Source organism: Malaclemys terrapin, chromosome 3 (genome assembly GCF_027887155.1).
Source record: "Malaclemys terrapin pileata isolate rMalTer1 chromosome 3, rMalTer1.hap1, whole genome shotgun sequence".
Classification (NCBI taxonomy): domain Eukaryota; kingdom Metazoa; phylum Chordata; order Testudines; family Emydidae; genus Malaclemys; species Malaclemys terrapin.
This window is the reverse complement of record NC_071507.1, coordinates 144,727,125-144,748,714: the sequence shown is the minus strand read 5'-3', so window position 1 is coordinate 144,748,714 and position 21,590 is coordinate 144,727,125. Positions and strand designations below refer to the sequence as shown.

At 41.4% G+C, this 21,590-nt stretch overlaps 1 protein-coding gene across 2 annotated transcripts in view; it reads right to left on the bottom strand.

Moving 5' to 3' along the window:
* UBE3D (ubiquitin protein ligase E3D) overlaps positions 1-21,590 on the bottom strand; it is a 108,840-nt gene that overhangs the window by 65,750 nt on the left and 21,500 nt on the right. The window contains exons 6-9 of one of the 2 annotated variants that reach the window (XM_054021387.1): positions 17,974-18,043; positions 16,709-16,817; positions 6,558-6,727; positions 4,952-5,245 (exon numbers count right to left, since the gene is read on the bottom strand). In XM_054021387.1, the coding sequence (XP_053877362.1) occupies positions 5,236-5,245; positions 6,558-6,727; positions 16,709-16,817; positions 17,974-18,043 (359 nt within the window). In that variant the 3' untranslated portion in view covers positions 4,952-5,235. Of the gene's footprint in view, positions 1-4,951; positions 5,246-6,557; positions 6,728-16,708; positions 16,818-17,973; positions 18,044-21,590 lie in introns of those variants that run through there. The other variant, XM_054021386.1, reaches the window with a different exon arrangement.

Here is a 21,590-nt window from a genome sequence, read left to right as displayed (position 1 = left end):
CAATTTGGTTCAATGGCTCTCAGCACCCCCGCTATAAAAATTGTTTCAGCACCTCTGGACCAGAGCAATTATTTTGGCTTCTAAACTTTAATAGGAAGAGCTATGAGGTTACAAACAACAAGGAGCAAAATTCAATTCAATTCCATCCCTGAGGGTTTATGGGCTGTAATCACACCGCTCACCTCCAGAGGGCCTCCTAGCATCCAGGTTTGGCATTGCCAGGGTTCTCTCAGTCTAGCACCCCCCTTAGTTGATTCTGGTGCTACAACAGTCTGCTGTCTGTGGCCTAGCCCTCCAACTATGCCACTGCTCAGTCCATTCCCGTTCCTGCAAGTTACCCAAAAAGTCCAAAAAAATAGTAAACAAGATCTAATGGCCTTCAATCCCAGCCTCTATCAGGTCTTTGCTTCTTTTATTCTTGACATCCACGATTCCCCTCTTGGTCCAGGGAAGAGCTAGGGGAATCCAGGGTTCTTAGGCTGGAACAGAGAGCTGGCTTGTTTAGGTGGCTAAGGATCGTTTCTTCAACTCCCCTGTTTTTCCTGGGTTGCTCCTACTTTTACCTTGCTCATCAGCAACGTCACAAGATCTGCAGATTCTGTGGTCTTCACCTTGACTTTGTGGTTCATTGTGGCTTCTCTTGAGGCCAGGTATGGAAGTGTTTCCTAAAAGCCAGTCTCAGATTCATCTCTGCAGCAGCAGGATTGTAATTGCTACCAGTTTTCTCTGCCCCTTGCCTTAAGATAGTCAGTCTCTCTCTCTCCTCTCAACAGGAGTTCCCCCTTACCCCTCTTTCTGGGACTGGGGTTGAGGCTTGGGCCTCTTTGCCTTAAGCCTGGTCTACACTTAAAAATTAGATCCATCTAGCTACGTCGCTCAAGGTTGTAAAAAATCTTGTACCCTGAGCACCATACTTAGGTCAACTTAACCCCACTGTAGATGTGGATAGGTCAACGGTAACATTCTTCTGTTATCCTAGCTATTGCCCTCGGAGTGACATTAACTACAGCAATGGAAAACTCCTTTCCGTTGATGTACAAAGTGTCTACACTATTGCGCTACAGCCGCAGCAATATAGCTGTTCCGCTTTAACAGGTGTAGTGTAGACCTGGCCTTAGAATAATCTGTCTTTCCATCCTTCAAGCAGGAGTTTCCCTTCAGTCCTCTTTCTGGAGCTGGAGTTTGTCTCTCAGGCCAACTGCCTTAGGTTAATTAGCTGCAAGACTTTTGCCCGCTTCCTTCAGCTAAACACCCTTCCCATCTAACCTTCCAATCTCAAAGGTTCATCAGACATTCTCCTGTCAATGTCTGCCATGCTATGAGGGAGGAGGCAGCTTTATGCTGTTCCACTTTCTCCCAACTCCTTCCCAATTCGTAGGGTGAGATGGGAGGCTTGCCCCATCCTCTGTGCTAGGTTCCTGACACTGGGCCCTTAAACATACATGAACAAGCACTATTCAGTCCTAAAGCTGCTTCCTCACTATCCCTATCTCCCTTAGGTCTCTCTACATCTTCCTATAGGATCTTTCAAACCCTCCAACAGCCATGACAGGTGGTGGGATGGGCAGACAACTAGGCACTATTGCTGTGGATGGCAGACTACCCCATCACACATGTATAAATGTTTTTGCTTAGGGTTTCTGTATAAGGCAACTGGAAAGCATGTAGTGAATGGAATGGATAAGCATACATCTATAAAGTCACTCGAACTAGTGAAAAGTGGAGGGGTGCTCTGTTTTTATTTTGTTATTTTTCTTGCAAAGTATCCTGTACGGATTTCACTGGGATTATAAGTGGGCTACAAGATTGCGTCATACAAAACAGCCCAAGAACTAAAATGGTGATTACCTTTTAAGGAAAGAAAAAAAAATTTCTAGGCTCTGTATTTTAGTTAAAACTAAAAAAATCCTCTTATGAAGGCACTACGCTGGCAAGGGAGCCTTTTTTCCCCTCACTTTTTTATTTTATATATAAAGTAGGCAACCCTCCCAACCACCAGCAAATCTCACTCACTCAACAATCCCCCTCCATTATGTATTCCATATAATTTATTTTAGACTATAGCCTCAATGGCTACATTAATCAGCCAGATCAGCAGAAACCAAAAACAATGCTGAGCAAATAAAAAATATACTGCTGTTTAACTCATACGTCCCAATGCTGTTCATCTCCATATTCATTGAGTTCTCCCGCAGTATACTCTTTCAAGTCAACGTTTTAAGAAATAAACCATAAGAACCACTAATGTCTAATTTACATGAGTTTGTGCACTGTGCTTAAACACAAAAGCTGTAGATCTGACAAAGTGGGTATTCACCCACGAAAGCTTATGCTCCAATACGTCTATTAGTCTATAAGGTGCCACAGTACTCTTTGTAGCTTTTTACATGAGTAGAAAAGTAAGAAAAGATTGTCTCCCCACCACCCGCTTCATTTTATTTTCCAAGAAGATTTGTGCCAAACTCTTTTTAAAAGCAAAAAAACAAAACAAACGTTATGCAAAGGAGTTTGAGTACAACGTGTTCAGGGGACATTTTTCTTCATCTTATCTGCAAATCACTGAAGAAAACATATGGGGGATGACTGATTCCCGAGTACACAGCAGTCCACAAATGCATAGAATAAGTCCTACAGCCAATTACCAGGACACATATAGCACTGTAAAAACAGGTAACTAAGTGCAAATTATTATTAACCTGCCAGTAAAATACTAGTCAACTTAAAACAAAACCACAGGTCTCCAGACACAATTGAATGACTGGGAGTACTAATATTATAACAAGTACCCCTTATGTAGTGCTTGTCATCAGCAGATGTCAAAGCACTAGCTAAGTCATTACAGTTTGTTTCTCATATTTATATATAGCCAGTTTTCATGACTATCCTGGAAACTCCAAGTAGGGAGATGTAGCAAAAAATGACTGGATAGGGAACGTGTCAAAGTGCCCCTAAAAGGCTCAGACAGCACCGCATTCAAACAGCTGAGCCGGGGGTAGTCCCTAAGCCACACGTTCCAAGCTTCAGGACTAGAGTCAATTCACAACGGATGTGTAATTCTCTGCTCTGGAGAACACTCTGGGATAACACATACATGAAAAGGGCTAGAGCATACAAGAACAATCCTGGTCTACATCATGCAACAGGCCTTTTGCACCAGTGAGAGATGTTAAGTATGAAACTGAAACAAAGAGTATTTCATAATTCCTGGTTTATGAATTTAGGAAAACAGACAGGTTTTTCTTTTGTCTGTTTAAAAATATTTTAATCGGAGCAGTTAGCACAAAAGATGGCATAAAGCAGAGGGAATCTGAAGTCTTCAGTCAAGAAAAAGACAAGCAATAAGGTCATAGTAATATCCACTGAAAATCTGAATAAGGAGAGATGTTGAGAAGGTAGTTAAGTTTGTACGTTTTGTTTTTCTGCATGGTTTCCTGAAGGGCAATTAGTCACATGCTCAGATAAGCCAAGTTCTTCTGATTTCAACTCATGCTAAGAGGGGGAAAATGATAGTAAAAAGGTAACATTTCTAAGTATTGAGCAGCTCAAAAAATAAAATAAAATACAGGGAGATCTTCAGACACCAGACCCATAAATGGACTGTGCTATTTAAAGTTACTGACAACACACATATTTAAAAAAAATAACAAAAGCAAATGTCCTAATAGGGAAGATAAATTGGAACAATTGTTACTGTTGTCACCCCTCATCTTCTTTCTGCTCTTGATGTTTCTGCGAGCTGAGTCAGAGTGTGCTTTCCAAGATCTCAGTCATGACTATCTGGCAGCCACTGAAGGTAAAACAAAAACCCTATGGCAGCAAGTCTCAGAGCCAGGGAAAACTGATTTTGGTCCACACTGTGGGACCAGAAATAGAAGTGTAGACGCTTGGGCTTGGGCTGGAGCCTGGGCTCTGGGTTTCAGCACTCAAGCTTGAGCCTGAATGTCTACACTGCTATTTTTAGCCCTGCAATGCAAGCCCGCATCAGTTGACCCTGACTCTCAAACTTGCTGCCACAAGTGGTTGTGTTTTATTCTGTTTTGCTGTGTAGATGTACCCTGAATAACCCCAAAGATAAATTCTAATTAATCTTTGAAAATAGACTTCCTACACCCAATCCACTAGAGAAAGAGAGATACATACTCCTGGCAGTAAGGCTTCAAATAAAGTTCTGTGAAGGATCCTTAGACAGAAAAGAATCTCCTTCTTTTCTAAATTCTGACATTTTTCTTTGCCTCTGCATCCCTAAATGATGTGCATTCTTGTTTTTGTAAACAATCCACAATAGGATTTGGATATCAATGTATCCAAACTGCAAGTGATTAAGTATATATGGCTGTTATCTATGCATTATGCCAAGGTAGACATAATAAAAAATTAAAACCTGCTGAAAACGCAAATATTTACTACTTCAAGTTTTCAAGTCGTTGATATACAATTTCTTCCGTTTTGAGAAATTGCACTGATTCCAGCAGTATTCCTCATTTGAAGTTTAAGCAGTATACATGAGACTATAACAGAGAATTAGAGCCTCTAAATAACCTCTATATCACACACAGCAATATGTTTTCCAATACCTTCTGCATTAATAATTTTAATTATCACATCACTCTGTAGGAAAAAGATCTCTCCTCCACAAATAGGCACTGCTCACAGTATCTGAGCATTCTATGAATTAGATAGAAGAGTATGTTCAAAATATTCAGTATTTGAATTGTTTTTATGTATATTGGGGATGCAGTCACTATACAATCAGTGGAAATACCATGATAGATATCACAAATTATCACAAGTTTTTGAGAGGTTCATATTTTTCTTTTATAAAATAGGATCACAAGATATGATATTTTCTGGTAAGTTTTATAATACCTATTTAATCTAACACTTTTTTTCTCAAGAGTTTAAGGGGAAAAAACAAACCCAAACCACTATTCATATATGCTTTCTGCTCTACCGTAATAGAGCTAATAGATGAAATACAAATTACCCAACAAATACTACATCGTCAGCTGTGCAAACACTGAAATAATAGGTGAATGTAATATTCTAGCAACTTTATCCACCACTTTAAATATAAAATGATGCTATTAAATGCATGATTGCAACTTTAACTAAATATTACACTGGCAGTGTTTTTCTTCCATAATTGACACTTCAGAGCCTGCAGAAGTCAAATGTTTTCTTTATGAAAACTCTAGTAGACTTGGACATATCCAAGAAAAACCAAGTGTACAGCATTCAGTTGAAACTTTAAAAAAAAAAAAAAAGAATCTTACCATTAGATTCAAAGCAAGTTACAATTACACACACACACACACACACACAGAACCTGTAAAATCATTTTTGAAAAGCACTTAATTGTAAAACTCTTTCACATTACTAAATAATCTACTACTAATTTACTATTTAGCAAGAATATGAAGTGGTATCCTTACACATTTATATTTTTACATATGAACTATGAAAACTAGAGCGCATTATACTTTGTCAAGGCAAAACAATTAGCTACCTGTTTTGTAATACTAATGTAGCTCAATTAATAATGCAATTCTGGCCCTTACATTTTCAAAGTGGGGTGCAGGAATTTAGCCACCAGATTCTCATTGGCTTAACACAGGGGTGAGGAACCTACAGACTGTGGGCCAGATCCGGCCCACTGCTTCATTTCATCCAGCCCGCAGCAAGTCTCCGCTCTGTCGGGCCTCAGTGCTCCCCCTGGCAGGGCTGGAGCCGCAAGCGCCAGCTCGCCCCACTGTGGGGCGAAGCTGGGGTTGTAAAAAGTCCAGTTGGCTCCACACAGCTCCCCGGAAGTGACCGGTATGTTCAGCCCCTAGGCGCAGGGGTGATCAGGGAAGCTCCGCGAGCTGCCCCCACCCCCAGCACCGGTTACGCAGCTCCCATTGGCAGGGAACCATAGGGCGCTGGCAGTGCACACCGCGCAGAGCCACGTGGCCCCTCCACTTTGGGGCCTGCCATGGCGGCCACTTCTGGGAGCAGCGAGGAGCCAGGGCAGGCAGGGAGTCTGCCTTAGCCCCACTGTGCCGCCGACCAGGAGCCACCTGAGGTAAGCGCCGCCCGGCTGGAGCCCGCACCCCGAAACCCGTGCCCCAGGTCAGAACCCCCCCTCGCACTCTAATTCCCTCCCAGACCCCGCACTCCCACCTGCACCCCAACTTCCTGCCCCAGTCCTGAGCCTGCTTCCACACTCCAAACCCCTTGGCTCAAGCCCAGAGCCCCCTCCTACACCCCGAGCCCACACCCCCAGCTGGAGCCCTCACCCCCTTCCCATGCCTCAACCCCCTCCCACACCCTGAATCCCTCATTTCTAACCCCACCCCAGAGCCTAGGGGAAGCCCCAAGCCTCCTCCTCCCTCCCCACTGAGGGGCTGTGTGTGGCAAGCGACTGATTTTTTTCTGTGGGTCAGTGGCCCCTGATAGAAAAAAGGTTCCCCACCCCTCGTCTAAAGTATACCTAGAAGGCTCATTAGAGAAACACTGTTGTAATGGACCGTGAACCCAAACAAAGAACGGAACTTAATAAAACAAGAGCTGATACTTACTCCTTATTCTTGTTTTTAATGCAGGGATGATAAAGAACTTTGACTGCATTCCATGTGCCTGAAGACCTGGAATCAGGCCTCAAATTATTTTCAAACAAGGTAAAAACACTGCTGGATGCTGAATTTCCCATAGATTCCACCAATAAAGTGTCAGAATTTAAAAGCCACATCTGTGGATAGAGAATAGTTTATTTATAGAATACACCAGCAGCTTGAACTTGTTCTGTTACTCCGGATTTAAACCTGACCTGCTAGGAGTAGGTGACATTAGACCACATAAATCATGAAGCTTGATGTTTACTAGAGTATGACAATTTAAAAGTAGATTCTAACAAATCTTTAATGGATGTGAACTAACATTTTATGTTAAATAATCTGAAGTGTTCAAAGTGCTGTAAGCTCCATTGGAGATAAATCAAGGGTTGTATAAATGATGCAGAATTTCTTGTGATCTGTGTTAGGAGCAACAGAACTGTGAATCTGCATTTCCTTTGTGGTAGTAGCATGTTTCCTCTGCTAGAAAAAGAAGAAACAGCCAAAAACTATTGTTCCAGTAGCTAATAGATGATTTTTCTAATTTTATATTTCAGTGATGTGTCAAGCAAATTGTGTTGAAACAGTCTAGTCCTGAAGACAGGACGGCAGTTGAGAGATTTCCCACTGGAAAAGCCAAGAAACGAGAGAAAGAGAGAGTATTTAAAACAGATTGGACAGAGCTAATACAAACAGAGAGGGAATGGGTAGCACATTAGAGTTTACTAAAGATGAGACAGGCCCAATTACCAAGAGTGGCAAAGGCTCTTGATACCAGTCAGCTCTGTGTTCTTGGGGAACCAGGGGCAGTATCCAGCCTGACTCATGAAAGACACCCCCCATCTTCCCCCCCCCCGCCTCAGCTTAAACCAAAACCCATCAGAGAAAAAAACTTGCAGAGAGCAGTGAAGGGCATTGGGAGACACACCTAGACCCCTCCTGACAAGGGTGACAAGATTAAGACATCTCCATTAGCATACAGAATGAAGAATAGAGACAACTCCCCCAGCCTCATCTGCATGAAAGATGGGACAGGGAGACATCTCAATTTGTATACAGAATGGAGAACCGAGAACCGCACTGAGCTCTGGGACCAGAAAAAGCAGGGACACACTGCATCATGGGAATCTCTGCTCCAGATGTTAATAAACCTACACCTGCTCACACCCTGCTCAGCAGTTATCAGACCAATTCTAGTAATGAATCCTTGATTGATATCCAAAATACTGAAGCAGCCCAATGCAACTGGGTTGCATTGTGAGCCCCTGGAAGAAAACACCCCCCATAGCCAAGAGTGATCAGCTCCTATTGTCTAGCCTAAAGAAAACCCTTGAGTCATCAGTTTACCTATAAACAAATCTAGTGTTCAACCTTGAACCATTGTATTTTCTCTACAAAAATCCCTACTCGCTCTCCAGTAGGTGTTCTGATGCTTAGATCCAAACTATGCATCAGTACCACTGGGACTCCATCTTCTCCTGACTGACCGTGCTGGGGGCTCTGCCTGTCTCTAGCACTCAGGACCCTGAGCTACCAACATCACCTGGGAACCCCGACCAGTTCAAGCCTCATGGAGTGGGTGAGATCCCCCTTCTTTCTCTTTCTCTGTTTTCCTTTTTACCTTAGGTATTAACCTTTAATAATGTATGTTATGTTGGTTTAGGTTCTCCTTGTGTAGTTATCACTACTATTCAATACATAACTTTTATGGTTAAGCTGGTTGCTTCTCTCTTGCTGAACTTTACTCTTGTGTTTTTAGCTTCCCCCATTCACTCTTCAGCAACGCTTCTTTTACCTAAGCTAAAGATCCGGGCAGCGCCCAAAATACTGTGGGGTTTGCTCATCAAGTAGGTTACTGCCAGGACACTTGTGATGTGAGAGTGAGGATAGGGACGTGCTGAATCTGGGACGCATAAGAGTAACAGTTTGAAAGTGCTGCTTGACCCAGTCCATGGAGCCCAGGGGCATATAAGAAGAGGCAGCTTGAAAGTGCTGCTTCATCCAGCCCAGTGAGTCCAAAGACATATAAGGGGTCAGCTTGACAGTGCTGAATGACCCAGTCCGTTCAGACATGCTCTGTTAATGTATGTGTAGGTGTTCATCTGGTTCTGGGGCTGGAGAAACCCAGTCCTAGGGAACCTATGTCCTGCAGGATAGCTCCATTGGGAGGGGACTTGCAGAAGGGAGAAGTAGAGCTCCATATGAAAACACAAGTGACAGAAGCAGTACATTGATAGAATTACAGAACTCTCCCCTCCCCCCAGAAGAGTAACCCAAATAAATGAGCATACCCCAAAGTAATGGGCAAATCTGGTAACACTCTAGCCAACTCTTATTTGGAAAATAAAACTAATAAAAAGATCTGATAATGGGAATTAGGTTTCTCCATACTAATTGCTGGCACAAAAGTGCTGGAAATCTATATTAAAGGGAAGTTTTGAGAAATCTCAATTCTTTTCACTCTACTATTATTAATCCAATCACTGAATGTTTGTGTTGTGGTACCCCAAGACCCCAAACAAGATAAGGCACTGTTGTGCTAGGAACAGTACAAAAACCATTCAGGTCCCTCCCCTTTTCATTTATTCACTTGGCCATGGCAGTAGGGGCATGAGTTGCCAAAATGAAATTAACTTTCACAAGTGAGCTAAAAGAATTTTTTCGCTCTCTTTGAGTATATTATTTCAGTTTGCTTTGTATGTCGCTCATTAAACATATTACTTTGTACTGTCCTCCAAGGAATTCCAATTGTTTTTCCCCAAAGACCTAGTTGCTCTTTGAACTGGCAGTCAAGTTTAATAGGATTCTTTTCTTAGCTGCTTTTAACATTCGCTTTGGTGCATCTTTGGACTCTTATACACAGTATCTAGTGCACTTATAGAAGTAGAAATTAAGTGCTGCTATTGGTTAGTAGTTCGTGCTAGCTGTCGCTTTTGGAGACCTGGGTGACCTTAAGTTAAGACAACAAGTTGAATTAAGTTGGGTGATAGACTTACTGCAGCCCCTGCTAACAGGTTTGTTCACATCAGATAACACTTACTATTTGACAGGTTTCAGAGTAACAGCCGTGTTAGTCTGTATCCACAAAAAGAAGAACAGGAGTACTTGTGGCACCTTAGAGACTAACAAATTTATTAGAGCATAAGCTTTCGTGGACTATAGCCCACTTCTTCGGATGCATATAGAATGGAACATATATTGAGGAGATATATATACACACATACAGAGAGCATAAACAGGTGGGAGTTGTCTTACCAACTCTGAGAGGCCAATTAATTAAGAGAAAAAAAACTTTTGAAGTGATAATCAAGCTAGCCCAGTACAGACAGTTTGATAAGAAGTGTGAGAGTACTCCCCTTGTAAGTACTCTCAGAGTATTAATTGGCCTCTCAGAGTTGGTAAGACAACTCCCACCTGTTTATGCTCTCTGTATGTGTGTATATTGGCTGTAGTCCACGAAAGCTTATGCTCTAATAAATTTGTTAGTCTCTAAGGTGCCACAAGTACTCCTGTTCTTCTACTTACTATTTGATAGAACTGAGCACAACTATTGCAGTTTGTCAGAGGCCCAGTATTAGAAAACTGTAGCAAGGCTTTTGCAAAGAAGGAATGAGACACACTCTCAAAGATGTCTGGGAGGAGACAGGGAAAGACACTAGCTAATTGTACTAAGCCTAGCTCTAGGAAGGATGTGGACAAATAGAAGAGAATCCAGAGAAGAGCAACAAAAAATGACCCATGAGGGAAGATTGGAAAAACTTGGGTCTCTTTAGTCTGGAAAAGAGAAGACTGAGAGGGGACATGATAACAGTTCTTACATACATAAAAGGTTATTACAAGGAGGAGGGAGAAAAATTGCTTTTCTTAATTTCTGAGGCTAGGACAAGAAGCAATGGGCTTAAATTGCAGCAAGGGAGATTTAGGTTGGACGTTAGGAAAAACTTTCTAACTGTCAAGGTGGTTAAGCACTGGAATAAATTGCCTAGGCAGGTTGTGGAATCTCCATCTTTGGAGATTTTTAAGAGCAGGTTAGACAAACACCTGTCAGGGATGGTCTAGATAACACTTAGTCCTGTATGAGTAAAGGGGACTGGACTAGATGACCTCTCAAGGTCCCTTCCAGTCCTATGATTCTATGATAATACAAGTCCCTTACTCACAAACACTCACCACATATGTTCTCCCTTCCCCTTTCAGAGTACTTATAGAATCTTCAGAAAATTACTCCTGGGGAAATTCTGTGCCACTGCGCAAGCACAGAATTACTGTCTCCCGCAGATTTTTTTTCTCCGCAGAAAATACATTCTACCAGAGAGGTGCTGCAGTTACACCTTTTGCCCATCAGGGGCTGTTGTGGCACCAGAGCAGAGAGCAGCAGGCTCACCGGCAATAGCAGCCATCAGCTGGCTGCGTTCCTCACAGTGGCCGGGGATGAGGGGGGGGGCACACAGGGCTGCTGGGGGGTCACATAGATTGGGGTTCAGAAGGGCTAGTGGGGGGGACAGACTGGGGGAAGAGGCTGAATGGGAATAGGGGGGCAGGGCCACATGGGGACAGGGTGGCTGAACGGGGGTCCAGGGATACATGGGGACGGGAGCAGATGTTCCTGACTGAATAGGAGAGGCTAGGGGTCAGCGAGGGTCTGCTTGGGGGAGGCTCCCCAACAATCCCTCTCCCCCAAAATAACCTGTTCCCTACTTCTCTCACCCACACCAACAACCCTCCAGGTTTACTCCCAGGCTCCTTCCCAGCATTTACTTCCCTCTCCCTCAGCTCCTCAATTACCTCCGATTTCCCCCACGCCTTTGCACTGCTTCTGAGGGGTGCGGGAAATAAGTTTTGTTAAGTTCCGTATTAATATGCCTAGCAAGGAATCTGTCAAAAAATATTTCCTGAAACTTTGTTGTTATCTGTATTGTTACAGACATACTTGCTGACAGGCATTTTGAAATAAATTACCAAAATAATTGAAACTGGCATGATTATATTATGTTATTTTGACAAATAAAATATGCAGAATTTTGCAAAATGTTAAAAGATTGTGCACAGGTTTTTTAATGTTTTGGCACAGAATTACCCCAGGAGTAGAAAGTGAATAGCATCCTTCACTCTAATCTAGAGGATATACCATCAACATATGTCTACTCCTTTCACAGTTTCTTTTGCACCCTATTTTAAAGATTATTAATCAGTTTCACTCGGCAGCTGGATCGAGCTGAAAAGTGCTTCTGTTTACACATTATAATACTGTGGGACAAAAGCCACAGATTACTACCACTTTGTCAAAGCATGTCTTATGTTAGCAAAGATCAAACAGATTTGTATTGATGTTTGAATATGCATTATATAGCAGAAATCTGAGTCTGTTGGCGAAAGGCACTATTGGTTACGTGAGAAATTTCTGCATCTTCTAAGCCTGTCAGTTTCTGACTTGTTTCTAACTTGTTTATTTTCTTTCAGCATTTTCCTTTTCCCCAGCATTAATTATTTTATTTCTGACCTGGTTGTTGACCTATACAAACAGTCCCAAATTCAGTGTTCTGATTCTAAGCATTTATGCATGTTACTTCTGGCTAGTATATTTCAATCTGAGCTGTCAGCTATTTTATGGATACTACATAGATTTTTCTCTTCCCCGTGCAGTGTCTGGATTCCCAAATTTCCTTGAATTTAACCATTGGTAAGAAAAAAAAAAAAAACTGCTACAGCAATACTTAAAAATAAAGTATATTTAGAACTTAACAGTGTCCATTTGACAGCCCTGGGAAGCAACATACTCTCTACTAACAGAACAGTTACAGCTTGTGTAATGAAAACCTAAGAAAAAACAGTGCTAGCTTCCCCATACAGTCCTCCTACTGTGCTACAAGCATGACACAGAGGGAACACCATTCAGGTCGGTAAGGTAAGTCAACTTCTGTGCCCATTCAGTCTCACTACTCAGCTCAAAATGACAGCAAGGATGCAAATTAGAGCCAATTACGATGGTGATTTGTATAACAAAGACATTTATCCTGTAGGAATTGGATTGACTCACTTCACATAGACCGATGGACATAGATATGAAAGAAATAGGTGCCTCAGAAATATGTAACATAAAGAGAAGTGCTACAAGAACTTTCAGTGACTCTTAGACTGTGTGACGCTATATAGAATGTGAGACACTTTATGATATTGATACCAATATTGTAAAATTGTAATGAGTCTTACCAGATATGTAAGGCCCTGCCAAATTCACAGTCCATTTGGTCAATTTCATGGTCTTAGGATTTTAAAAATTATAACTTTCATGATTTCAGCTATTTAAATCTGAAATTTCATGATGTAATTGTAGGGATCTTGACCCCAAAAGGAGTTGTGTGTGTGTGTGTGTGTGTGTGGGCGGGGGGGTCGCAAGGCTATTGTAGTGGGGATTACGGTACTGCTACTCAGATTTGGGCAGCTGGAGAGCCACGGCTGCTGGCCAGGAGCCCAGCTCTGAAGGCAGAGCCACCGCCAGCAGCACAGCAGAAGTAAGCATGGTATGGTATTGCCACCCTTAGTTCTGCACTGCTGCCTGCAGAGCTGGACCCTCAGTCAGCAGACACCACTCTCTGGCTATCCAGGTCAAAAGGCAGCAGCACAGAAGTAAGGGAGGCATGATATGGTATTGCCACTCTTACTTCTGTGCTGGTGCTGGAGGCGCTGCCTTCAGAGCTGGGCATCTGACCAACAGCTGCCACTCTCCACCCACCCAGCTCTGAATGCAGCACAGAGGTAAGGGTGGTAATACCGTGACCCCACCCTGCAATTCCCTATTGGGTCAGGACCCCCAATTTGAGAAACGCTGGCATCCCCCGTGAAAGCTGTATAGTATAGGGTAAAAGCACACAAAAGACCAGATTTCATGGGAGGAGACCAGATTTCACGGTCCGTGATGCATTTTTCACAGCCGTGAATTGGTAGAGCCCTACAGATATGCCATGTAAGATTTCAGTGGAAAAGTTATAATTTGCTAAATATGATAATCACATTTATATGTAAGTATCATCCTTGTATTGTGAGTTATAAATATGTATGGTATATTTGCATTTCAAACTTGTGCTGTGCTTCTGGGTGACACCTCTCCCAAGACAGATTGGCATCAGCACTAGCCAGCCTACTGGATCGTCTATCAAAGGCAATCAGATATATAATGAATCCATTGAGAGAAGGCAGGGGTTACACCTAAGAGTCAGCAGGACATGTAGGGACATGCCGGTGGATAGGGGACTCTGCTTTTCCATGCCCACATGTGCTGTATGTTTGTGTTTGGGGCAAAGGAAGTACAAGCCACATAGCAAAGGATATAAAAAGGCAGATGCATCTTCTCCATTCTGCTTTCAATCCTGCTTCCTACCTCTGGAGTAACTTTTCTATAAGCTGAAGCTCTGAACAAAGGACTGAATGGCCCATCCAAGTTGTGGATGTGTTCCAGAGGGACTTTCCAGCCAGCAAACTCACCAATACTGCTAAGAACCTGAGATCTGGACTTCGAAGTCTTATGTATGTATCTGACCATTTTGTTTTTTTGTTATCCCCAAATGTATTCATATCCTTCACTTGTGTGATATTTATTTGCCAATTCAGTCAAAGACAGTGAAACTTTAAATGCTTGGGGGCTCCACTGTCACTGCTTTAAAGTCAAAGTGTCTCACCTTGCTGAGCTAGTGTTTTATGCTTAGTTAGAATCTGTCTATGTTAACTGCTGTAATGATGTTAATTGGCAATTTGTTTTTATTTGTAACTAACTTTGCAATGCAGCACACATACTGACACCGTATAAATAGCCTTCTGTGCCCAAAATTCTTTTGTGCAAAGAAACTGCAAAAATCTGTTGCACCTCTACTAGTGACTAAAGCCCACCCACCCTCCAAAAATTGAGCATGTGAAGTTGAGATTTCACATCAGGCAAACCTTAAATGTTCAATATTTTCTTGGTGTAGACAGCTGTGTGACATATCTACGGTACTCTTCCTAAAAATAAATCTCTTTAAAAAAAAGCTTTCTGCATTTAAAAGTAATTGTGTTAATTAATGGGGAAAATATTGTTACCCAACGATTTCTTGTCTAGGACTGAACTCTTCCCCAGTGTGAGGCACTGGTCCCCTTCCTGCAAATACTAGAGACAGTTCAGACTTCTCCACAAGGCTCCAAAGTCTGACTATGCATCTTGCATGAGAGGAATGCTTATAAAACTATATTGAAACATTTAATTCTTATTGCTCAATAAATGTAAATTCGGAATAGCAATGTGTTATTCAGTTGTGTTAATTAGGTAAATGGACCTTCATTGGGTGTAGTAGAAAAAAGAGGCTGGTCCTAGGAAGACAATTAGGTAAACAAGTATCCTTTGGATCCTCAGTTTATCCACAATCCAAGATATTTGGGACACAGTGAGCAAGAAGCGAAAATCAGTAGGGAAGGAGAGAGAAGCAGAACAGAACCTGAGGGCACAATGTCATGGGTCCAAAAAGCTTAGATCTCTAATACTATGACAAATTAAAATTGGTAATGAAGATAGGCCTGGTTAGCCTGAACATACCAGAAGGACCTGATTCTGTGTATAAGTATCTACATGGGGAACAAATATTTAATAACAGGCTCTTCAATCTAGCAGAGAAAAGTATAATAAGATCCAATGTCTGGAAGTTGAAGCAAGACAAATTCAGACTGGAAATAAGATGTGAATTTTTAACAGTGAGAGTAATTAACCATTGGAACAATATACCAACAGTCGTGGTGGATTCTCCATCAATGACCATTTTTAAATCAAGATTGGATGTTTTTCTAAAAGATCTACTCTGGGAATAATTTTGGGGAAGTTCTATGGCCTGCATCATTCAGGAGGTCAGACTGGACAAGCCCATTGGTCCCTTCTGGTCTTGTAATCTATGATCCACGTATTCCACAAGGCTGGCACAAAATCAGCAGGGGCAAGGAATCGAGTTCCTCATCCTCTATTATCCAAACATTTCTGAAATACAAGGATGCATCCCTGAGTGAGCCCAGATCCTCCTTTTCTGAAAAAGAAGGTAAAGGAAAGAATGCCATACTTCTTGCCAATGTACCATCAGCCATTTAAGGACATGGGAGAGGACCCTGGACTTTCTGCCTTTTGAAGTAGTTTTAGGGAAATTTTTGGGCTTAGCCCTGGAAAATCCCCAATTGGTGAAGTTGGTTTGGCCCAAGTTGAGTTCCAAGTGTTGAAGAGAACTGAACAGCTCTTGTAAAGGTGTCACCAGAGAAGTCTTGATTAGTGTTGGAGGATACAGAGATCCCAAAGTACTACCTATTTCCCTGAGAAGCTGAGGGTCAGCTATTGCAGACCTCCCCACCTGTGGCTTTTAAGAGGGCCTCCTCATAATGGGAGCACCTCCTGGCTTTCTGTTTTCTATTAATGTGGCCTGCTGCACCATAACGGGGATAGGGTGAGTGGAAGTAAGATGCTCAGCAGCTGGTTCTGTTCAGGGGTCACAGCCCCATAAATTTGGGCCCCCCGGGGAAAAGAAATGTAAGGAAATGATTCTGGCAGTGCTAGTTGAAGTTAAGAGTTAAAAGATAGGACGGTAGTGGATAAGGCAGAACACTGAATTGCTACTCTGTTTGCTCTTCCAGAGACAGGATTAATTGGGATGAGGACAAAAGGGATGTGCCCACACCCCAGAGGCTCCTGGACAAGTCTGAGCTATTTCAAACATTTCTAGGAAGAGGGGTGCAGCCCAAGTGTATCAGATATAAGGCTCCACAATATTTTTTAATTTCCTCAGTCATAAAAATATTATAAAAACAGACAAGACTACATACTTCTATGTAAACAGCACAGCTGTGTACAGTACTTTGGACTAACTGCTTGAGATTTCAATTAGCTTTTAGTCTAAAAAATTCAAGTGGGTTCTTAATTTCCATTGCTGAATGCCCCAAACTAAAAAGAAAAAACTGAAAGAGACTCAAAGGCAGGCAGGCACACCATTTGAATGATCAACTCCTTTTTCTCATTTCCCTTACACACATAAGCAAACACATAATAACCAATGAATAAATGTCAGGAGTTCACACTCATGAAGGTATTTCTGTACAATTATAAGAAAATGCCTTACCAAGATGTAGACTTTTCCATCATGCCCTTGTATTCTGAATCTAAACGTGCTTCTGGCAGAGGACAGTTCCACGAGACACTGAGCTATAATGTTCTGTACAAACTGAGACCTGTTTTAAAATAAATCAGTCTTAACAGAATATTTTCATAGTAACTATATTTTACAAAACTTAGCCATTGATACCCAGTGAGCCCTAAGAAAGCTTTAAATATATGGTGAAGGGTTAAAATTCATGTGCATTTTATATAACAACCTGGTACATGGATTGTGCCAGCTCTTTTCCAGACCCAAAGTCCAGAGTTTGGTCAAGAAACCAGAGGTCTAGCAAATAGTGATTAGCTTAGAGAAAACAGAATAAACAAGATAACATTGCCTTTTCTAAGATATGCTTGGTTAGTAGAAATGCCAGATGTTGAAGCAATAACTGAATAATTATGTTTCAAATTGAACAAAGAATCCCTGTTCCTATTGTGTTAGTTTCTTCTATAGGGAGACGTTCTTTCCACAGATTCAACCTTAAGTTTATGAAAGGTTGGCACGTCAGTATAAGATATGGCATCCTCCCACCTGCCTTAAAACACAAAAGAGACAATCCTTATTGCCATATACTTTCACCGTTTCTTTGTTTTAACCCCTAGGAATGTACCTGTTGGACAATCAAAGGAGTTGCTTCATTCCTATGAACCCCAAATCAAAATTCAACATATATATATTTTATACTAATAACATTTTATCAAAGTATTAATTAAATATTAACTTGCTAACTTAAGACCATGGGCAGAGACATTATGTAACTTGTTAACCATTGGCTAATGTGCTATCTTGTCTTGCTGAAAAACCCTAATTGCTTGTAATTAGCAATTATATGAAAGCATTGCATAAATTTAGCAAAGTAACAAAGATTGCATATTTAGTTACCAAAAGTCAAACAATGTAAAAAAGTTAAGGTTCCAACTACAAAGTTAATTTGACTTTCCGTAATGCCATCTGTACTATATGGTACGCGGTTTACAACAAACGGTAATATATAAAGCTATGCATTCAATTAGAAAAGAGATCACAAGACACAACAGGTATACTATATGCCTGAGTTAAGAATGCTTTTGCATTTCCTAACTCTGTTATTTTAACAGTGCAGACTTAATACTTTATTAGCATAATATTTAATTAAATACCAAAAAAGTAACTATTCAAAAAGATTAATCTTTACCACTCAACAACATTGTTCCAATAACCAAACTGAGCACATTATCTGATTTCTATACCTTGGTAGCATGTCAAAATTTGTTCCAGATTGCTGAATAATCATCTCAGTGATGTAATATTTTGTAGTCCCTAAAAATCAGACAAAAGGAAATTTTTACAACTCAATAAAACAGTACACTTATTTTCTACAGTAATATAATGCGTCACCACATTTACTAAACTCCTAGATCAGCATCCAATTAAATGGTGGAAGAGATGTCCAAATTCTTGTTTTGACATGTAGGAGGAGGAGCTGGGTAACTGGTAAAGAAATCAGACATGGCCAGAAGGAAATATCGCTTTAGCTCTTTTTGGAGCTAATCACAAGATCAATATTTTGCCATCTGTATCATTCCCTACTTAACATCAAGCACAACCATTTCCCCCTGGATCCCATATAAAACCAGAGTGGGCAGGAGCCAAAACCCCTGTAGTGATCATTTTAAAAACATGTTATATATTTAAATGCTTGGTGATATCAATTAAAAACTCCTGTCCACTATTTATTATTGCTGCGCCAACCTTGAACAAGAAATGGAAAACACTTAATGGACTAAAACCAGTGTAACTTATGTCAGTACTTCAGTATCCTCTACCAGCCAATGATTGTGAATAACAAACACACGGCTCTAACAAGAGTAAACTAAGGGGACTAATTTTCTTCTTTCTTCAAAGAGTGGAAACAATACTTCTCTGTAACAAAGTTAGGTTAACTCAGGACACTGGCCCTCTCTGTATTGATACGTACAGGACCCACACTTCAAGTGCAGACATTTTAAAAAAAAAGTCAGAAGAGGAATTTCTTCAGCTTTGCAGACATAGCTGCTTCCATCCAGGTTATCTTTTTCTTTTAAAATATTTTTGTAGGTATAAAAGAAAAAATATTTTATTTATGAACACATTGTATTTTACAAGCTATTTATAGGTTGCTACATAAGTGCATTTATTAAGTACCTACTTCCATAAACATAAAGACAATATAGTGTTTTAAGTGGGGAGATAGAAAAAAGAAAAGAAAAAGAAAAACCTTCCCCCCCCCCACAGTTGCATCATACAGTGGAGTCGCATCTTACACGGGGGTTAGGTTCTAAAATCAGAGTGTAAGGCGAAAATCGCATATAGTCAAAATTACCCTTGAAAATCCCTTAAATCGCCCATAAAGTACAGTATATGGTTTTGAGTATACAGCCCTGTATAGTAATATGTATAATGTATACAGTAATGTACAGTATACAATAAAGAGTACATATGCAAAATATAATTTTACAGTACCGTATTTTTAATTACAGGGGGTAATTACAGGGGGTCATCAGGGCTTGATGTTGATCCAGGAGACAGAGGTGACAGAGAGCGAGTCGTAGATGAAGTGGTTGCCTCTGGTTCAGCTCAAGAAGTTAATTGCGTGGGCTTATTTGCTGCTGGTTGTTTTTCCTTGAAAAACATGGTGATCGGCAATTGTCGCTGTTGTCTCTTGAGCTGCTCAAACATTTCTTGATACGGTCTCAAATCGTCCGTAATACTACGTATGATTTTGAGGCTTCGTTCCATAGAGGGATCGTATTCAGAAATTAAATCATTCAAGTGTTTCGCTGCTTGGAATACTTCAGCAAGTTTATGAAGATTCCAACTTGCTGGCTCTTCCTGTTCGTCATCATCTTCGTCTTCTGTAGACGATTATATCAGTTCCTCTAACTCTTCGTTAGTCAATGTTTCTCTATGGCTCTCAATTAATTCTTCAATTTCTTTCTCAAGGATGTCGACGAACCCATCACCACCCACTTGCCTGGCCACCTGAATGCAACAATGCATTTCACTTCTTTGTCAATGGTCGGGAAACCCTTAAAATCATTCAAATATTCTTTCCATAGGTTTGGCCAACATGCATTGACTGTTTCAGGCTTGATTGCATCCATTGCCTGTTTAATATAAGTGATGCAATCGGCAATGTTGAAGGACTTCCAACACTCATCACATTAAGATTGGGATCAGCATCCATAGCGCTACGTATCCGTAAGAACATAAGCCTCGTGTACGTGGCCTTGAAATAATGAATCACGCCTTGGTCGAGAGGTTGGAGGATGGAGATGGTATTGGGGGGGAGAAAGACGACTTCAACGTCATTATGTTCAAACCAGAGTGCTGCAAGGTGGCCAGGAGCATTGTCTACGATCAGCAACACTTGAAAGTCAAGTCCTTTCTCTTCGAGGTACCACTTGACCTCCGGAATGAAACACTTGTGGAACCAATCCAGAAATAATGCTGCCATCAGCCAAGCCTTTTTATTTGATTGCCAGAACACAGGCAGGAGATTTTTGTTCTTCCCTTTTAGGGCACTGGGATTTGCAGCCCAATAGAGCAAGTCCGGCTTTATTAAATGTCCAGCTGCATTTCCACAAAACAACACAGTGACACGGTCTTTAACTGCTTTGACGCCAAGGGCTTGTCCTTCTGATTTCAAAATGTAAGTGCGGTTGGGCATTTTTTTCCAGAGCAGCCCAGTCTTGTCAGCATTAAAAACTTATTCCAGAAGATAGCCCTTTTCTTCTATAAAAAGCAACAGAGGGTCCTGTGGCACCTTTAAGACTAACAGAAGTATTGGGAGCATAAGCTTTCGTGGGTAAGAACCTCACTTCTTCAGATGCAATTTCTTCTATGATTTTCTTTAATTGTTCGGGGTAGGCTTTTGCTGCCTCTTCATTGGCAGATGCAGCTTCATCAGTAGTCTGCACGTTTTTCAGGTTGAAGCGGTTCCTAAAACTGTTAAGCCAACCTTGGCTGGCTTTGAATTCCTTCTCATCAGAAGGCTGTCCCTCTTCGGCAGGAGGTTTGAACAGCACGTAGAGGCTAAGAGCCTTTTCTCACAACATGTTGCCATCGATAGGCACATGTTTACGGTTCAGGTCTTCCAGCTATAAGTTTAATGTCTTTTTAGTCGTCACTAAAGTCTTATCACGCACCTGGCTCGTCACCTTAGCAGTTATTGGAGCATTTGATGCCACGGCTTGACGAATTTCTCTCTTTCGAATCTTGATGGCACAGATGCTAGATTCGTTGCGGCCATATTTACGCACCACTTTGGAGACCATCATACCGCCTCTCAATAAGTTCAACACAGCCAGTTTTTCCTCCAGCGTTGGAACAGATCGCTGTTTCTTCGGTTGAGCACCAGATGAAGTAGTTGGCTTGCGTTTAGGGGCCATGTTGTATGAAAAATACGTATCTTTAAACACTAGAATCACACTCAGCGCAGCGAGATGCTCACACTATGAGAGGCACGCGGGAACTGAGACCGACTGAGGGAACAGCAGATTCATGTCCCCCATCTCACGCTCACTCCGGGGCATACGCTCATTGAGTGGAATGCTGGGTGGAATCGCTTGCACTATTTACAGGTATCTTGTGGTTTTTCTTTTTTTTGCCGAGCATGTATAGTTGAATTCGCATAAGTTAAATGCACGTATGATGCGACTCATCTGTATGCACTTTTGTACACAAGCAGCTAGTACAATATGGCTAGTTCCAGGTACAAAAACAAGTACAAACAACTGTAGCACTGCTATACAGATGTGAGCAGATATTGCAAATCTGGGGTTTCTTGCAGGTAGATGCATGGATATTCGGGGCAGAGTCATTCTGC